Below are 19,414 nucleotides of genomic sequence, written 5' to 3'. Positions count from 1 at the left end.
CTTACCGAGTAGTCACAACCGTCAGGGTGAACAGACTAGGCCTACACATCCCTGCTATAGCCTTTGTTTTCCTCTCTTTGGCTGTTGACATACTCCCGTTTGACAGACCAAGATGACCAAACGCAGCCCCATTTTGAGAATGTGACAAAATGACAAAGCCACAGAGATGAACAGTATTAGCACCGTTGGCCCTGCTCTCACCAACCGTGGCTTTAGAGCAGGCATAATCACCCAGCATCTGCATGGGCTATGACTGTCCTATACTATTGGAGCAGCTTGCTGCAGTCTCAGTCACATCAACTCCTCAAGTATCTCCCACTCAATTTGGGAAAGGGGCTGAACGAGAATGACTTTACTGTACCTCCCAACACTGCATAATGAATGAAAGACTGCTGCTCCAGTCCTGCAGTTCTCGTCTGCACACTTCTCTCTACTGATCTCATTTCGTAAAAGGTGACATTTGTAAGAAGGGCAAACATTTTAAACAAATTGCATTTCCTCACAGCATTTGCTTAAAGTTTGTCTTTCATGATATGAGCGTTATTGATGGCACTATTGCTTTTCACTTCCACAAAACGTCAGCTCACTCCCAAATTCTCTCTTGACATTTTTTTTTCTCGATAGGTTTACTTTCTCTCAAACTGTATAATGCAAAGTAATTCCTATCTTGTTTCTGGGAGTAGAGATGGCTATGTCTGCAATTCATGCGTTCTGCAATAGCATCGAACAGCACCTGTGATATGCACCATTTCAGGCAAGTTAGAAACCAATATACACAGGCAGTTAGAAAAGCCAAGGCTAGCTTTTTCAAGCAGAAATTTTCTTCCTGCAACACAAACTCAAAAAAGATCTGGGACATTGTAATGTCCATGGAGAATGAAAGCACCTCCTCCCAGCTGCCCACTGCACTGAGAATAGGAAACTCTGTCACCACCGATAAATCCACTTTAATTGAGAATTTCAATAAGCATTTTTATATCGCTGGCCATGCTTTCCACATGGCTACCTCTACCCTGGTCAACAGCACTGCATCACCCATAGCAACTCACCCAAGCCTTCCCCATTTCTCCTTCTCCCAAATCCAGTCAGCTGATGTTCTGAAAGAGCTGCAAAATCTGGACCCCTACAAATCAGCCGGGCTAGACAATCTGGACCCTTTCTTTCTAAAATTATCTGCCGAAATTGTTGCAACCGCTATTACTAGCCTGTTCAACCTCTCGTGTCGTCTGAGATTCCCAAAGATTGGAAAGCAGCTGCGTTCATCCCCCTCTTCAAAGGGGGAGACACTCTTGAGCCAAACTGCTACAGACCTATATCTATCCTACCCTGCCTTTCTAAGGTCTTCGAAAGCCAAGTCAACAAGCAGATTACCGACCATTTCGAATCCCACCATACCTTCTCTGCTATGCAATCTGGTTTCAGAGCTGGTCATGGGTGCACCTCAGCCACGCTCAAGGTCCTAAACAATATCTTAACCGCTACAGATAAGAAACAATACTGTGCAGCCTCCTTCATTGACCTGCCCAAGACTTTCGGCTCTGTCAATCACCATATCATCATCAGCAGACTCAACAGCCTTGGTTTCTCAAATGATTGCCTCGCCTGGTTCACCAACTACTTCTCCGACAGAGTTCAGTGTGTCAAATCTGAAGGCCTGTTGTCCGGGCCTCTGGCAGTCTCTATGGGGGTGCCACAGGGTTCAATTCTCAGGCCGACTCTCTTCTCTGTATACATCAATGATGTCGCTCTTGCTGCTGGTGAGTCTCTGATCCACCTCTACGCAGACGACACCATTCTTTATACTTCTGGCCCTTCTTTGGATACTGTGTTAACAACCCTCCAGACGAGCTTCAATGCCATACAACACTCCTTCCGTGGCCTCCAACTGCTATTAAATACAAGTAAAACTAAATGCATGCTTTTCAACCGATCGCTGCCTGCACCTGCCCGCCCGTCCAGCATCACTACTCTGGACCGTTCTGACTTAGAATATGTGGACAACTACAAATACCTAGGTGTCTGGCTAGACTGTAAACTTTCCTTCCAGACTCACATTAAACATCTCCAATCCAAAGTTAAATCTAGAAATGGCTTCCTATTTCGCAACAAAGCATCCTTCATCCATGCTGCCAAACATACCCTCGTAAAACTGACCATCTTACCGATCCTCGACTTCGGTGATGTCATTTACAAATTACCTCCAACACCCTACTCAACAAATTGGATGCAGTCTATCACAGTGCCATCCGTTTTGTCACCAAAGCCCAATATACTACCCACTACTGCGACCTGTACGGTCACGTTGGCTGGCCCTCGCTTCATACTCGTCGCCAAACCCACTGGCTCCAGGTCATCTACAAGACCCTGCTAGGTAAAGTCCCGCTTTATCTCTGCTCGCTGGTCACCATAGCAGCACCCACCCATAGCACACATTCCAGCAGGTATATCTCACTTGTCACCCCCAAAGCCAATTCCTCCTTTGGCCGCCTTTCCTTACAATTCTCCGCTGTCATTGACTGGAACGAGCTACAAAAATCTCTGAAACTGGAAACACGTATCTCCCTCACTAGCTTTAAGCACCAGCTGTCAGAGCAGCTCACAGTTCACTGTACCTGTACATAGCCCATCTATAAATAGCCCAAACAACTCCCTCTACCATTACTGCATTTATTAATCAATTTGGCTCCTTTGCACCCCAGTATTTCTACTTTGCACACTCATCTACTGTCAAATGTACCATTCCAGTGTTTTAATTGCTATATTGTATTTACTTTGCCAGCATGGCCTATTTATTGCCTTTACCTCCCTTATCTCACCTCATTTGCTCACATTGTATATAGACTTATTTTTCTACTGTATTATTGACTGTATGTTTGTTTTACTCCATGTTGTAAGTCTGTGTTGTTGTCTGTTCACACTGCACTGTGTGTCAAACTGCTTTGCTTTGTCTTGGCCAGGTCGCAGTTGTAAATGAGAACTTGTTCTCAACTTGCCTACCTGGTTAAATAAAGGTGAAATATTTAAAAAAAAATGTTAAATTGCATTTAATTTCAGAAAAATGCCAATATTAATTTGACGCGTTGCCTCTGGGTTGTCTTTTGTATAATTGTATAATTTAGATGACAGTGTTTCTTCTGTAGTTCATTTGAATTCTGATGTTTGAGGATCAGAAAGCAGTTTTGCTATTTTCTCACAGATCAGTCAAGAAACTGTAAGCGAGAGATAAACACTCGAAAGCCACGAAGGTTTTATCTCTTTGTTTGCTTCAGTTGTTGCTCTCAATGTACTCTCCCACGGTAAATAATGATACGCAGTGCACGTAGCACTAATGATAATGGAGCTCCCTCCTTCTCCCTCTCCTCCATTGAATGACTGACTTCCTGCCCATAGCTCCATTACAGGCACTAGTGGGATGGGGCGGAGTGTGTGCATGTGTCTGACGGTCGCACACAGAGGTCTTTTAACTGAGAAACAAATGAGGCTTTACCAGAGGCACCAGGCTGGCGGACAGGGGGGGGCGAGGACAGAGAGCCATGGCACTAACACACACCCAGCCTCTCCTTAATTCTTTCCCCTGTAATTGACTCAACTGCTCCTTTTTTGTCACATCAAAGCCAGGGCAAGGAGCCGAGGCTGGGACTATCCAGTGGTCATTCTTTACATTTTTAAGCCCCCTACATACAGTCGTGGCCAAAAGTTTTGAGAATGACACAATTATTAATTTCCACAAAGTTTGCTGCTTCAGTATCTTTAGAATTTTTTGTCAGATGTTACTATGGAACACTGAAGTATAATTACAATTATTTAATTAGTGTCAAAGGCTTTTATTGACAATTACATGAAGTTGATGCAAAGAGTCAATATTTGTAGTGTTGACCCTTCTGTATCAAGACCTCTGCAATCTGCCCTGGCATGCTGTCAATTAACTTCTGGGCCACATCCTGACTGATGGCAGCCCATTCTTGCATAATCAATGCTTGGAGCTTGTCAGAATTTGTTGTTTTTGTTTGTCCACAAGTTCTCAATGGGATATCGATGTTTTGTTCCCTGAGCCACTTAGTTATCACTTTTTCCTTATGGCAAGGTGTTCCATCATGCTGGAAGAGGCATTGTTCGTCACCAAACTGTTCCTGGATGGTTGGAAGAAGTTGCTCTCGGTGGATGTGTTGGTACCATTCTTTATTCATGGCTGTGTTATTAGGCACAATTGTGAGTGAGTTTGAGATTGGGAGTGCCCACTCCCTTGGCTGAGGAGCAACCCCACACATGAATGGTCTCAGGATGCTTTACTGTTGGCATGACACAGGACTGATGGTAGCACTCACCTTGTCTTCTCCGGACAAGCTTTTTTCCGGATGCCCCAAACAATCGGAAAGGGGATTCATCAGAGGAAATTACTTCATCCAAGTCTTCAGCAGTCCAATCCCTGTACCTTTTGCAAAATATCAGTCTGTCCCTGATGTTTTTCCTGGAGAGAAGTGGCTTCTTTGCTGCCCTTCTTGACACCAGGCCATCCTCCAAAAGTCTTCACCTCACTGTGCATGCAGATGCACTCACACCTGCCTGCTGCCATTCCTGAGTAAGCTCTGTACTGGTGGTGAATCAACTTTAGGAGATGGTCCTGGCGCTTGCTGCACTTTCTTTGACAGCCTGAAGCCTTCTTCAGAACAATTGAACTCCTTGAAGTTCTTGATGATCCAATAAATGGTTGATTTAGGTGCAATCTTACTGGCAGCAATATCCTTGCCTGTGAAGGCCCCTTTTGTGCAAAGCCAAGGCAGTGTCCCCAATCACTGCCTTGGGGCATTGGAATATTTAATTTTTTTAGACCAGAGGAAAGGGTGCCTCCTACTGGCCCTCCAACACCACTTCCAGCAGCATCTGGTCTCCCATCCAGGAACTGACCAGGACCAACCCTGCTTATCTTCAGAAACAAGCCAGCAGTGGTATGCAGGGTCATATGCTGCTGGCATCACTGACATGATGTCAGCTGGTCCTTTTGTGCCAGGGCTGAAATGCAGTGGAAATGTTTTTTGGGGATTCAGTTCATTTGCATGGCAAAGGAGGACTTTGCAATTCATTGCAATTCATTTGATCACTCTTCATAACTTTTTGGAGTATATGCAAATTGCCATCATACAAACTGAGGCAGCAGACTTTGTGAAAATTAATATTTGTGTCATTCTCAAAACTTTTGGCCATGACTGTATATTCCACCATTTAATGACTCGATAGGGAGCTTAGCTACAGCATGCCCTAAGTGCTGTCTCGTCCGTGCCAATGATACAGCGCTCTGGCAGGATTAAAATCGGCCTCTATTTCTTTAAACCTCACTAGCTATGTTTTCATTAACTTGCCCAGTGATTTTTTTGTCAACATTTAGAAGGTTCGCATAGAAAATAGATGCAACAATTGCCTGCTAGGACGCGTTTCCATTTAACTATCTTGTTTCGATTGAAAACAGGTGGACATAATGATGTCACACCTATAAAAAAAAAAATTGACAAATTGCACATTAATAAATTGGTGACAACCTGTACACCCTCGCACCTACAATTAACATACTGTATCAGGTAGCCCGTGAAAGCATTATTGACTTCTAGCCTGACTCCTCTTAGACCTTGTCCAGTATTTGTTAATACAAGTTATGCTTGGCTGTTTTTGCCAAGAAAGTGCCTTATCATCTCCTAATGCACTCGTAACCTTCTTCCTGCCAATAGGCAGATAATCTGTCTCACTTTAAAATCTACGGTAGGATTTTTGTAGGTCAGGTCCATCTGTCTCCTATCCACTACCATAAATAATGGATTGAACTTCTTGTAAACGACTGCATGTAAAAGGAAATAAACCTGTTCCCATTTAGCTGGAGGAATAATTACCACAAGCGAGGGCGTCCTTTTTCATCTAATGTTACAGAGGCACATTGATGATTTTCAGAATGAACATCTCTTCATAGTTGTAGCAGACAAAATTACTTCTTAGATGAGAATTTTTGATCCAAGCGTTAGGTAAACCAATATTAACTAGGATACTTGAAAGTTTGGTGATGACAGATTCCACAGGGTGTTTTAAATATTAAGCATGATCAAAGATATAAATGCAACAATTTCAAAGATTACAGTTCATATATCCGGAAATCAGTAAATTGAAAGGCCCTAATCTATGGATTGTACATCACTGGGAATACAGATATGCATCTGTTGGTCACATATACTGTACTTTAAAAAAAGGTAGGGGAGTGGATCAGAAAACCAGTCAGCATCTGGTGTGACCACCATTTGCCTTGTGCAGGGTGACACATCTTCACATAAAGTTGTCTGAGTTTGCTGGCCATGGAAAAACTGGGACATTTTCAGCTTCCAGGACTGTACAGATCTTTGCAACATGGGGCTGTGCATTATCATGCTGAAACATGACGTGATAGTGGAAGATGAATGGCACAACAATAGGCCTCAGGATCTCGTCACAGTATCTCTCTGCATTCAAATTGCCATCGATAAAATGCAATTGTGTTTGTTGTCCGTAGATCATGCCTGCCCATACCATAACCCCGCCGGCACCATGGGGCACTCTGTTCACAACGTTGACATCAGCAAACACCCTACCATAACCCCACCATGGGGCAGTTCACAACGTTGACATCAGCAATACCATACCATAACCCCGCCGGCACCATGGGGCACTCTGTTCACAACGTTGACATCAGCAAACACCCTACCATAACCCCCCACCATGGGGCACTCTGTTCACAACGTTGACATCAGCAAACACCCTACCATAACCCCCCACCATGGGGCACTCTGTTCACAACGTTGACATCAGCAATACCATACCATAACCCCGCCGGCACCATGGGGCACTCTGTTCACAACGTTGACATCAGCAAACACCCTACCATAACCCCCCCCCCCACCATGGGGCACTCTGTTCACAACGTTGACATCAGCAAACACCCTACCATAACCCCACCATGGGGCAGTTCACAACGTTGACATCAGCAATACCATACCATAACCCCGCCGGCACCATGGGGCACTCTGTTCACAACGTTGACATCAGCAAACACCCTACCATAACCCCGCCGGCACCATGGGGCACTCTGTTCACAACGTTGACATCAGCAAACACCCTACCATAACCCCACCATGGGGCAGTTCACAACGTTGACATCAGCAAACACCCTACCATAACCCCACCATGGGGCACTCTGTTCACAACGTTGACATCAGCAAACACCCTATCATAACCCCATCGGCACCATGGGGCACTCTGTTCACAACGTTGACATCAGCAAACACCCTATCATAACCCCATCGGCACCATGGGGCACTCTGTTCACAACGTTGACATCAGCAAACATCTCGCCCACAAGACGCCATACACGCTGCCATCTGCCAGGTACAGTTGAAACCGGGATTCATCTTGAAGAGCACACTTCTGCAGCGTGCCAGTGGCCATCAAAGGTTAGGGTTAGGGTTAGGGTTAAGTCGGTTACGACTCCGAACTGAGGTCAGGTAAAGACCCTGGTGAGGATGATGAAATTCTAGAGTTGTGCAAACCCACAGTTTCATCAGCTTTCCAGGTGGCTGGTCTCAGACAATCCCGCAGGTGAAGAAGCCAGATGTGGAAGTCCTGGGCTGGCGTGGTCACATGCGGTTCTGAGGCCGGTTAGACGTACTACCAAATTATCTAAAACAACATTGTTTAATCAGCTTCTTGATATGCCACACCTGTCAGGTGGATGGATTATCTTGGCAAAGGATAAATGCTCACTAGCAGGGATGTGAACAAATTTGTGCAGATCATTTGAGAGAAATACTATTTTTGTGCATATGAAATAATATTTTATTTGAGCTCACAATTCACATGTTGCGTTTAAGATTTTTGTTCAGTGTACCTTTGGCCTTTGATCAAGTTCAGAAACAGCATTTTAATGTTTATTACTTTCTGATCAACAGCGGATTATTAAAACATTTGTTGCCCGTAACATTGTTGAATACGTCGACCATGACCAAACATTGTTGTACCCAATAATTTATACATACCCTAGATGACTGACAGGGGGTGCTGTTTTGAAGACACCACGCCTCAATCTTGGCCCTCCTCCACATTGTAAAAAAATATTTAGGAAACTATTTGAAGGCATTAATTAATGTCTACATTTGTTTTTTCCATGTCTATTCTATTACAGACACCTTAATGCACACTTTAACATTATATTATGTAAACTAAACATACAAATAATAAATAAATAAACATTTTTCTTAAAGTATCATTTTTTGAAAGTACTAATATTACACCCCCACTACAACTAAATACTTAAATACATGTAATTAAGTCCTTGAAACATTTAAATGAAGTATTGTAGAATTCTATTCATTCCTATGGAGGACTGCTTTCTGAGGAGGGCCAATATGGCTTACTGGTGGCTTTAAAGCGTCTCATTGGCCAAAACATAGCATCAGCAATCCAGGGTTTACAGCATATACAGTACACCATTGGTTGTACCTTAATAAGTATAGTATCTGGCAATCCAAGCACATTTGGCAACACCCGTTTGGCTTCACCATTAGACGTTGACTAGGTTTAGGGTAACGTGACTCCATTTAATTCATTGATTTAACCTTACTGCAACTGCTGCCAGTCTGTTCTTGGGATTCAGTATGTCAAAGTCATTTCCTGGAATTTTCGGCACTTTAGATATTCCTGAAGTTTTACCATGTTCTCAATTTATGTGACTACAGTTCACTACTACCCTTGAAATTGTACTTGTTTGATGTCAGATTTTTTTTAAAGTATCCTCTCTGGCGTCTTTCATCTCGCACGCTTTAATGCTTGTTCAGTGTCACACACATTAGCTTCCCCCTTCCTTCCTCCATCGTAAGATCTGTATCATCTTGAAAGCTATTGAGCCCCTAGACAATTTGTGGTATTAGATGAGGTATCCCTGCCTGCCAAATGAAATGTATTTCATAACAGCACCTGTGATATGATCCCATAGACATCCATTGGTTTGCAGAGCGGTCTCCATACCAAATATCTCTCCGTTACTTCAAATCAAATCAAATCAAAAAAAATATTTGTCACATGGTTAGCAGATGTTAGTGCGAGTGCAGCGAAATGCTTGTGCTTCTAGTTCCGACAATGCAGTAATAACCAACAAGTAATCTAGCTAACAATTCCAAAACTACTACCTTATAGACACAAGTGTAAGGGGATAAAGAATATGTACATAAAGATATATGAATGAGTGATGGTACAGAGCGGCATAGGCAAGATACAGTAGATGGTATTGAGTGCAGTATATACATATGACATAAGTATGTAAACAAAGTGGCATAGTTAAAGTGGCTAGTGATACATGTATTACATTAGGATGCAGTTGATGATATAGAGTACAGTATATACGTATACATATGAGATGAGTATGTAAACAAAGTGGCATAGTTAAAGTGGCTAGTGATACATGTATTACATTAGGATGCAGTAGATGATATAGAGTACAGTATATACGTATACATATGAGATGAATAATGTAGGGTATGTAAACATTATATTAGGTAGCATTGTTTGAAGTGGCTAGTGATATATTTTACATCATTTCCCATCAATTCCCATTATTAAAGTGGCTGGAGTTGAGTCAGTGTCAGTGTGTTGGCAGCAGCCACTCAATGTTAGTGGTGGCTGTTTAACAGTCTGATGGCCTTGAGATAGAAGATGTTTTTCAGTCTCTCGGTCCCAGCTTTGATGCACCTGTACTGACCTCGCCTTCTGGATGATAGCGGGGTGAACAGGCAGTGGCTCGGGTGGTTGTTGTCCTTGATGATCTTTATGGCCTTCCTGTGACATCGGGTCCTGGAGGGCAAGTAGTTTGCACCTGGTGATGCGTTGTGCAGACCTCACTACCCTCTGGAGAGCCTTACGGTTGTGGGCGGAGCAGTTGCCGTACCAGGCGGTGATACAGCCCGACAGGATGCTCTCGATTGTGCATCTGTAGAAGTTTGTGAGTGCTTTTGGTGACAAGCCAAATTTCTTCAGCCTCCTGAGGTTGAAGAGGCGCTGCTGCGCCTTCTTCACGATGCTGTCTGTGTGGGTGGACCAATTCAGTTTGTCTGTGAAGTGTACGCTGAGGAACTTAAAACTTACTACCCTCTCCACTACTGTTACATCGATGTGGATAGGGGGGTGTTCCCTCTGCTGTTTCCTGAAGTCCACAATCATCTCCTTAGTTTTGTTGACTTTGAGTGTGAGGTTATTTTCCTGACACCACACTCCGAGGGCTCTCACCTCCTCCCTGTAGGCCGTCTCGTCGTTGGTAATCAAGCCTACCACTGTTGTGTTGTCCGCAAACTTGATGATTGAGTTGGAGGCGTGCGTGGCCACGCAGTCATGGGTGAACAGGGAGTACAGGAGAGGGCTCAGAACGCACCCTTGTGGGGCCCCAGTGTTGAGGATCAGTGGGTGGAGATGTTGTTGTCTACCCTCACCATCTGGGGTGCGGTCCGTCAGGAAGTCCAGCACCCAGTTGCACAGGGCGGGGTCGAGACCCAGGGTCTCGAGCTTGATGACGAGCTTGGAGGGCACTATGGTGTTAAATGCCGAGCTGTAGTCAATGAACAGCATTCTCACATAGGTATTCCTTTTGTCCAGGTGGGTTAGGGCAGTGTGCAGTGTGTTTGAGATTGCATCGTCTGTGGACCTATTTGGGCGGTAAGCAAATTGGAGTGGGTCTAGGATGTCAGGTAGGGTGGAGGTGATATGGTCCTTGACTAGTCTCTCAAAGCACTTCATGATGACGGAAGTGAGTGCTACGGGGCGGTAGTCGTTTAGCTCAGTTACCTTAGCTTTCTTGGGAACAGGAACAATGGTGGCCCTCTTGAAGCATGTGGGAACAACAGACGGGGATAGGGATTGATTGAATATGTCCGTAAACACACCAGCCAGCTGGTCTGCGCATGCTGAGGGCGCGGCTGGGAATGCCGTCTGGGCCTGCAGCCTTGCGAGGGTTGACACGTTTAAATGTTTTCCTCACGTCGGCTGCAGTGAAGGAGAGTCCGCACGTTTTAGTTGCGGGCCGTGTCAGTGGCACTGTATTGTCCTCAAAGCAGGCAAAAAAGTTATTTAGTCTGCCTGGGAGCAAGACATCCTGGTCCGTGACGGTGCTGGTTTTCTTTTTGTAATCCGTGATTGACTGTAGCCCCTGCCACATACCTCTTGTGTCTGAGCCGTTGAATTGAGATTCTACTTTGTCTCTATACTGACGCTTAGCTTATTTGATTGCCTTGCGGAGGGAATAGTTACACTGTTTGTATTCGGTCATGTTTCCAGTCATCTTGCCCTGATTAAAAGCAGCGGTTCGTGCTTTCAGTTTCACGCGAATGCTGCCATCAATCCAAGGTTTCTGGTTTGGGAATGTTTTAATCGTTGCTATGGGAACGACATCTTCAACGCACGTTCTAATGAACTCGCACACCGAATCAGCGTATTCGTCAATGTTGTTGTCTGACGCAATACGGAACATATCCCAGTCCACGTGATGGAAGCAGTCTTGGAGTGTGGAATCAGATTGGTCGGACCAGCGTTGAACAGACCTCAACGCGGGAGCTTCTTGTTTTAGTTTCTGTCTGTAGGCAGGGATCAACAAAATGGAGTCGTGGTCAGCTTTTCCGAATGAGGGCGGGACAGGGCCTTATATGCGTCGCGGAAGTTGGAATAGCAATGATCCAAGGTTTTTCCAGCCCTGGTTGCGCAATCGATATGCTGATAAAATTTAGGGAGTCTTGTTTTCAGATTAGCCTTGTTAAAATCCCCAGCTACAATGAATGCAGCCTCCGGATATATGGATCCCAGTTTGCAAAGAGTCAAATAAAGTTAGTTCAGAGCCATCGATGTGTCTGCTTGGGGGGGAATATATACGGCTGTGATTATAATCGAAGAGAATTCCCTTGGTAGATAATGCGGTTTACATTTGATTGTGAGGAATTCTAAATCAGGTGAACAGAAGGACTTGAGTTCCTGTATCTTGCAGTGACTCATCATGCATAATTCAAATCACTGGGCCTTTATGCCAATGTGTTTGATCCTAGGCATGAGGTGCTATCAAATAAAGTATACCTCTTTTGATCAAACCTCTGTTTTAAATGGCATAAATGTACTGTAAAGTTTAATATACAGACACCCAGATCCAGAGGATCCAGAGGATCCCGGATTCTCTTGCATTGTGGCAGATGGGATTTGAGGGCCAAAGCAAATACGCATGGGCTGCGTGACAAACAAGACGGGGATTTTCTACAGAGGTGTAGTAAATAGTAGTGGAGGCTACTGAGGGGAGCACGGCTCATAATAATTTCTGGAACGGAGTGAAAGGAATGGCGGCAAACCCATGGAAACCATTTGATACCGTTTCACTGATTCCACTTGCCATTTCCACGAGCCAATCCTCCCCAATTAAAGTGCCACCAACCTCCTGTGATAAATAGAGCATTCATGTTGCTGTGCATATCTGAGCTATGCTTCTGAATGATGAGAAGTTGAGCTGGTTCTGTGTCCCATGGATTAGCAAGAAATTGTACTCGCTATTACTATTCTGCCTGTCCAATACGGTTTCTTAACTTAAAGTAACATGTATGAAGATATGGCCTTTGAATAACTTGGTGTAGTAATACATGTATGAAGTAAAGTAGTTCCCTAAAGAATAGTATTATGGAAATGAGTTTTACCCATCTTAAGGTAAGGATTCCCTGTGGGAAGAGACTCTTTTAGTGCTAATACATTTTGATTTAAGATTTTAAGACAGATTTAGCTCATTTATGTCCCAATCCCTTTTTTGTTTTGACTGAATTGCCCAAATGTCAGATGTCTAAGCTTTTATTTCCAAACAGACACGCTCAAAACATGCATATGTGTCATATTGAATTTTGAGAAAAGAAGAACATCATGCTAGCGCTGAAATTTGCCTCTTTAGTATGAACAATTAAGCATGGTAAACTATGACAAAATTGAATTGTGTTTTGATAATGAGAGACTCCCTATTTTAATGGTTATTTTAATGGAAATATTACTTCACTGATTTTTCCTTTAATTGTCATTCACGCCAAATGAAGGACGCTATCTGAGAAGAGCCATAAAACAATGGCTCCCACCCCTTGGGGCAGAACATATGTCTATTTCAATGGCTCCCACCCCTTGGGGCAGAACAGATGTCTATTTCAATGGCTCCCACCCCTTGGGGCAGAACATATGTCTATTTCAATGGCTCCCACCCCTTGGGGCAGAACATACGTCTATTTCAATGGCTCAATCCCCTTGGGGCAGAACATATGTCTATTTCAATAGCTCAATCCCCTTGGGGCAGAACATATGTCTATTTCAATAGCTCCCACCCCTTGGGGCAGAACATATGTCTATTTCAATGGCTCCCACCCCTTGGGGCAGAACATATGTCTATTTCAATGGCTCCCACCCCTTGGGGCAGAACATACGTCTATTTCAATGGCTCCCACCCCTTGGGGCAGAACATATGTCTATTTCAATGGCTCCCACCCCTTGGGGCAGAACATATGTCTATTTCAATGGCTCCCACCCCTTGGGGCAGAACATATGTCTATTTCAATGGCTCCCACCCCTTGGGGCAGAACATATGTCTATTTCAATGGCTCAATCCCCTTGGGGCAGAACATACGTCTATTTCAATGGCTCCCACCCCTTGGGGCAGAACATATGTCTATTTCAATGGCTCCCACCCCTTGGGGCAGAACATATGTCTATTTCAATGGCTCCCACCCCTTGGGGCAGAACATATGTCTATTTCAATGGCTCAATCCCCTTGGGGCAGAACATACGTCTATTTCAATGGCTCCCACCCCTTGGGGCAGAACATATGTCTATTTCAATAGCTCAATCCCCTTGGGGCAGAACATACGTCTATTTCAATGGCTCCCACCCCTTGGGGCAGAACATATGTCTATTTCAATGGCTCCCACCCCTTGACAAAAAAACATATTTTAGTATTAGCATAATCAATGTTCTAGTCTGAGAGGTTGAGAGAGAGAGCGAGGAAGAGAGAGAGGCCTGAGCCGTCTGCTTGCCTGTGATTCGTTGCCATTCCTCATAATTGGATCAAGTAAGAACTTGTTTAGCTGTATGCTTTGTATTCAGACTGGGAGCAGCCTGGGAAGAGTGAGTGGACATATCAAACAGAGAGAGACCGAGTGAGTGGGAGAGAGAGAAAAAGAGAGAGAGTGGCTAAAGGGGAGAGGAGGGGTGTGGAGAGGAAGAAAACGGGAATATCCTGACTTGGCAATCCTTCCACATTGTGCGTCTCTCTCTCTCCACTAATGATCTGTTTCTCTGGACCTGCTGAGATGATTCATCCCCTCTCGGCTGCTGCTTGAACACCACAGACAGACAGACAGCATGTCACTCCTGCCACCGCAGTGCCTGCTTGATCTGTCCCAGCCGCTAGAGCCGCATCCTGCCCGTAGCATTTACACCACAGCTGTCCTCAGTTGAGTGAGCGTCTATTGATTCCACCCAGCGAAATGCACTGAACTCAACTGGATCATGTCTTCTGGGCTACTTTTGTTGTGCATCTAAGCTGAGCAGAATCTGATGCTTCTATTTCGGGACTTGTTTCGTGAATACATTTCCCATGAGAATGCTGAGAGAGTGAACCTGTGAAGAAATCTTTCTCCCGCAAGTCTTATCGGTTTATTTACCAGACGTTATAAAGGTAAACCCCGCACGGCTCTGAAAAGCATCCTCCTTCTTCATCTCCCACTCAACCCCCACCATGTCGATCTGATAATGGACAACACACTTTACAGTACCCGCCGCAGCCAGCTGCTGTGTGCTTTGAGTTGAGTCCAGAGATCATTCTGTCTAAGAGAGAGAGAGAGGATGGCGGAGAGTGTGGAGGCGGAGGACTCCTCCGCCGGGCTGGTTGTCCCTCTCGGATCAGCGTCCCTTACCCACTCCTGCACCGATCCTAGACGAGCCTCCGAGGAGGCGCTGGAGGGGGCTGCGGCAGGTGGAGAGTGCGGGGAAGAGGGCACCGAGGGAGGCGGGGACAATTGCGATGGCGGTCGAGCCGGGCCCCTGGGATTATTGGGCTTGGCAGGGACCTGCTGTGTGTGCATAGAGATGGAACAGGTGCGCAGTTGCCTGCGCTCTGAGAAGATCTGCATCCTCCCCATCCTGGCCTGCCTGCTCAGCCTGGCCCTCTGCACCGTCGGCCTCAAGTGGGTCTTTGTGGACAAAATCTTTGAGTATGAGCCGCCCACCCACCTGGACCCTGATCGCATGGAACAAAACCCCTTCATCATCATTTCTGACCCCACACGGGATCTGCCAGTGTCATTTCCCTACCCCTCCCCTGTCCCCATGCCGACGACCACCACCACAGGACAACCTGAGGTCATAGTAGAGGGGAAACCCACCGGAGGACCCTTTATACCCCTGTCCCCCAGAGTGACTCAGTACAGCCCTACTTCTGCATTGATGTACCCCACAGACCCGCCCACGCAACCTGGACCCCCTAACACCCCAAAACCAGTGAAAAAGGGAACACCAACCCCCCACACCCAAACTACTGTGGAATCTAATGACGTTGTTCTCCCTAAATTCTGTAAGTACGCCACACTTTGTATTTCACCATGTGGTATTTTCATTTCCTCTCAGTTTTAGTTTACGCTCATCTTCAGTAAATATGTTCAGTTATATTAGCCTTGGAAGTTTAGACAAGAAAGGATTCTGAAGTTTAATGTCGGATAAAGACAAACTCACAAATATTCACTAGGGTAAGCATGTTTCTTTTAAGGGAACCAGATATTGTAGTCAGATAAAGGAAATCTACTGTCAGTTGATGTTGAAATCAACCATCAGCATACTGGGTACAGACAGAAAGGAGATATTCATGTGATACCATTCAGAGAAATAGTTTGCATACAATCCTCCAGTGTACAATACGCAGCCTAAAAAGGCCATTACTTCTAAAAAAAAATCATATTATGCAACTCTATGCGGAGAATGATAATGCCTGTTGCTGAGCACTCTGTCTGAAAGCAGACATGCTGTGACTTGCTGTGTAGCGCAAGTGGCCATGACTAAGCCTCAGAAGAATTTCCAACCTACCTGGGTGTGCGCAAGAAACAAAATCCCTTTCGAAACCACCACCACAGGCTATTAGTACTAAACAACCAACTATAAACTCAAAAACTATCTACTACTGCATAAACATGCCCCTTACAGTCCCACACACCACATTCGATACAGTTAGTCACAAGCATTTTAATACTATGCTGTCATGTCAATTTCACCAAAACATGTTCTCATCTGCATATTTGAAATAAGCACAAGGGCGCCCAATGCTAGCCATGCATTATTTCCATTTCATATGACAAATCATTAGGTGATGATGCACGACTTCCTAAAACTAAATGCTGTGGTGACGGAGAGACTTCCTCCTGCCAGGCCGATGCTCCATTTCAATGTCAGAGCCTGCTGGAGGCTAAATGATTCCCCCTCCACCTCTGAGCCACAGAGAAATACAATCCCAGTAATGCTATCTACCATGACTTTGAGAGCCGCCAGAGTTAGAACTGCTGGGAAGCTGCTGACTCTACCAGCACTTCTGTCCTCTGGCAGCGTTATTCCCCATTCCCTACGAGATTTCATATGTTTTTCTCACCTGTCCTCATCTTAATTTGACTAGTATTGTCTCAGCAAAATAATCTTGCAGCAACAGGATTTTAACTTTTAGTCCAAAATGTTCTTAGCAACAAAAGAGTGATCAAATCAAAATCCTACATCTGTATTTGACTCTTGTGGTTTAGCTGTGGGTTTTTGTGGCTGCCTGCCCTTGATGCATTTCCTCATGCAAATGAGATTTTCAGTGTAATTAATTCACACTTGACAATTGCCTGTTGGAGATGTGATGAGTAGATTATAGATGGACATCTGTTCGAAAGGCAGGATATTTGGTTAATAACGCCTACACTCTGATAGCTGACGTGTGTGCTTGATTTAGTGAGCAGAGAGATGGGAAAGTTTCCTTGTGTTTTTGACACACCCCTGATGAAACAAAAGCATTGGCATTGAAATCTGCCAATCATCAGCACAGATGAAAGTTTAATACTGTATGTGCAGCTTCGCTCAGAAACTATGAATGCCTCGCATCGATTGAAGTTTTTCGTAACTCATACATTGACGACGTTTATAGAATTTATTGGCGTGTTCCACCACAGCAGAGGCACATTTTAGAAATTGAAAGACACAGGTGGTGTGTCTGCATTCATTAGTCAAATTGAGGGCTGCTGTGAGGCAAGACACTCACCCCTTTTTTAAGATGCATGATCAATTTGGGGGTTTTAAATTGGAAATGTGATCTGCTGCTTTGGTAATCCCAGACCAAATCAATACCCAGAGAGCAGGTCAGCTGTCCAACCAGTGTTCGTGATTTGTCGCATTATTTGACATATTGAGCAAATTAGAAATTGTGAAGGAAGCTAACGAATAAGCCAGTATGGATGCCATATCAATCTGTGGAGAGGTGTATCAATGTTGTGCCCGACATTCCTATGACTGCATGTGTGTATGAGGCAGTTGGTGTTGTCGGCGACCTACAACACACCTGTAAATGTTCTGCAAAAAAATGAATATATACAACAATAACTCAATGTTGCAAGTACATGGCATCCTCGGGCTAGTTGACTGTAACATACATTAATACAATTGGTGCACCCTCTTACTCACCCTCTAATGCGCTTCCTTTTCCCTAATTGGTATTTCCTAATAGTAGTCAAATTTGCATTTCATTACAGTTTGTGTTGAACTGAGAAATGTCTAATTCCATTGTCACAATTCCCTTGCCAATTTGGTTTACCCACATGAAAAAATATTACAGTTTACTATAGAATATTATAGTACTTACTATACAATTCTGTAATAGACTGTAGTATACTGGGAGACCTCCGGTCATTCGATCTAAGAAGACGTGTTTGAGAGAGGTCCCCATTTAAAGTTTAATTTTACATGCCACTGTTTTTATGTAGATGTATCAGTTGGTTATATTCTTACTTTTTTTTTTAAAAGAACTGCTACAACCAACATATTGTTGAAGGTCGAACCAACTACTCAAATGCCTAAAATGGCTGCTGTGGCCAATCCTGATGCAGAGTTGGAGGCCTTTACTATGACCACACTTGTAGCTGAGCTAAACAAAGAAGCCTAAAAGAGGATATGTCTCCTCATCACTTCACTGGCACCTCTCCAAACTTCCATTGATGCCTTTCGAGAAACGGTCAACACGTTTGGGTGACGCCTCACTACACTAGAAGGTTTCTCCACTGACAACACCGAGCGGATTGCTGAGCTAGAAGCAGCTGTCTCTCATATGAAAACGGCCAACACAGCTCTACTTTCCAAGGTACATTCGTTGGAGAATTATGCTAAAAGGGAATATATCTGGATCATTGGCATCATGGAGGGAATTGAGCCTGGAGTCAATTTGTCTCTGACATGCTGGTGAGTAAACAGGACAAACCGCCAGAGCTCGACCGAGAGCACAGATCCCTTACCCCCAAACCCAACTCAGGGGAGCGGCCTAGGGCGATCATAGACTACTTTTATTATTACCAAAACAAGGAATGGGCAATGTGCTGGGCAAAGGAGCATCAACCAAAATTCTATGGCCAAGATATAGGATTCTACCCGGACCTGAGTGCCAATATCATGAAGAGCTGAATTCAAGAACCTAAAAACCTGTCTCTACAAGAAGGATAAAGTTTCAGTTCCTACACCCTGCCCATCTTCATATCTTTTGCAAGGGAGAGACCCTAATTTTTGACACAGTGGCCGAGGCTAAAGCATTCTATGTCCGGAGCGAAGAGTATAGTTGATAGAAGAAGCGACCCAGCTGGCTAGACATGGCGGGAGGTATATGTGAATGGCTACTTTGTTAGCTGGCAATGGACTGATTTTCATGACATCCACTTGGATATTACTTTTCACGTGAAAACAATGTTTATTTTTCTTGTTCCGGGAGAAACCGATTTATTTAATTTAGTTTTATTTGACTGAGATTAATGGCAACGTTAGCTATAATACATCCCAATCCATTTGGCTGGCTAGCGGGAGCTGGCTGGACACACTTGACTGTTTACTATCTGACTAGCTAACGCCACATTTATATTGAAATGTATTTTTACAATGTAACAAGATGCTTAATTACCTCTTGCGACGAGCAAACTCGTATCCGGGAGCGTAAACATAGCCTCAAACGCATTAGCATAACGCAGCGGACATAAATACGCAAAAAATCGCAAATGAAATAAAATAAATATATTCAAACACAAGCTTAGCCTTTTGTTAACAACACTGTCATCTCAGATTTTCAAAATATGCGTTACAGCCAACG

The 19,414-nt window shown here is 44.3% G+C and overlaps 1 protein-coding gene across 3 annotated transcripts in view; it reads left to right on the top strand.

The window, feature by feature from the left end:
* Positions 1 to 14,178: 14,178 nt before the first annotated feature.
* Positions 14,179 to 19,414, top strand: part of LOC124016661 (pro-neuregulin-1, membrane-bound isoform-like) — a 98,747-nt gene continuing 93,511 nt past the window's right edge. For 2 of the 3 annotated variants that reach the window (XM_046332203.1, XM_046332202.1), the window contains exon 1: positions 14,179 to 15,625. In XM_046332203.1, coding sequence (XP_046188159.1) covers positions 14,899 to 15,625 — 727 coding nt within the window. In that variant the 5' untranslated portion in view covers positions 14,179 to 14,898. The remainder of the gene's footprint in view (positions 15,626 to 19,414) is intronic. The other variant, XM_046332204.1, reaches the window with a different exon arrangement.

The sequence above is a fragment of the Oncorhynchus gorbuscha genome, linkage group LGY, assembly GCF_021184085.1.
Source record: "Oncorhynchus gorbuscha isolate QuinsamMale2020 ecotype Even-year linkage group LGY, OgorEven_v1.0, whole genome shotgun sequence".
Lineage (NCBI taxonomy): Eukaryota > Metazoa > Chordata > Actinopteri > Salmoniformes > Salmonidae > Oncorhynchus > Oncorhynchus gorbuscha.
The sequence above is the reverse complement of the archived record's forward strand: the minus strand, read 5'-3'. Positions and strand labels throughout refer to the sequence as shown.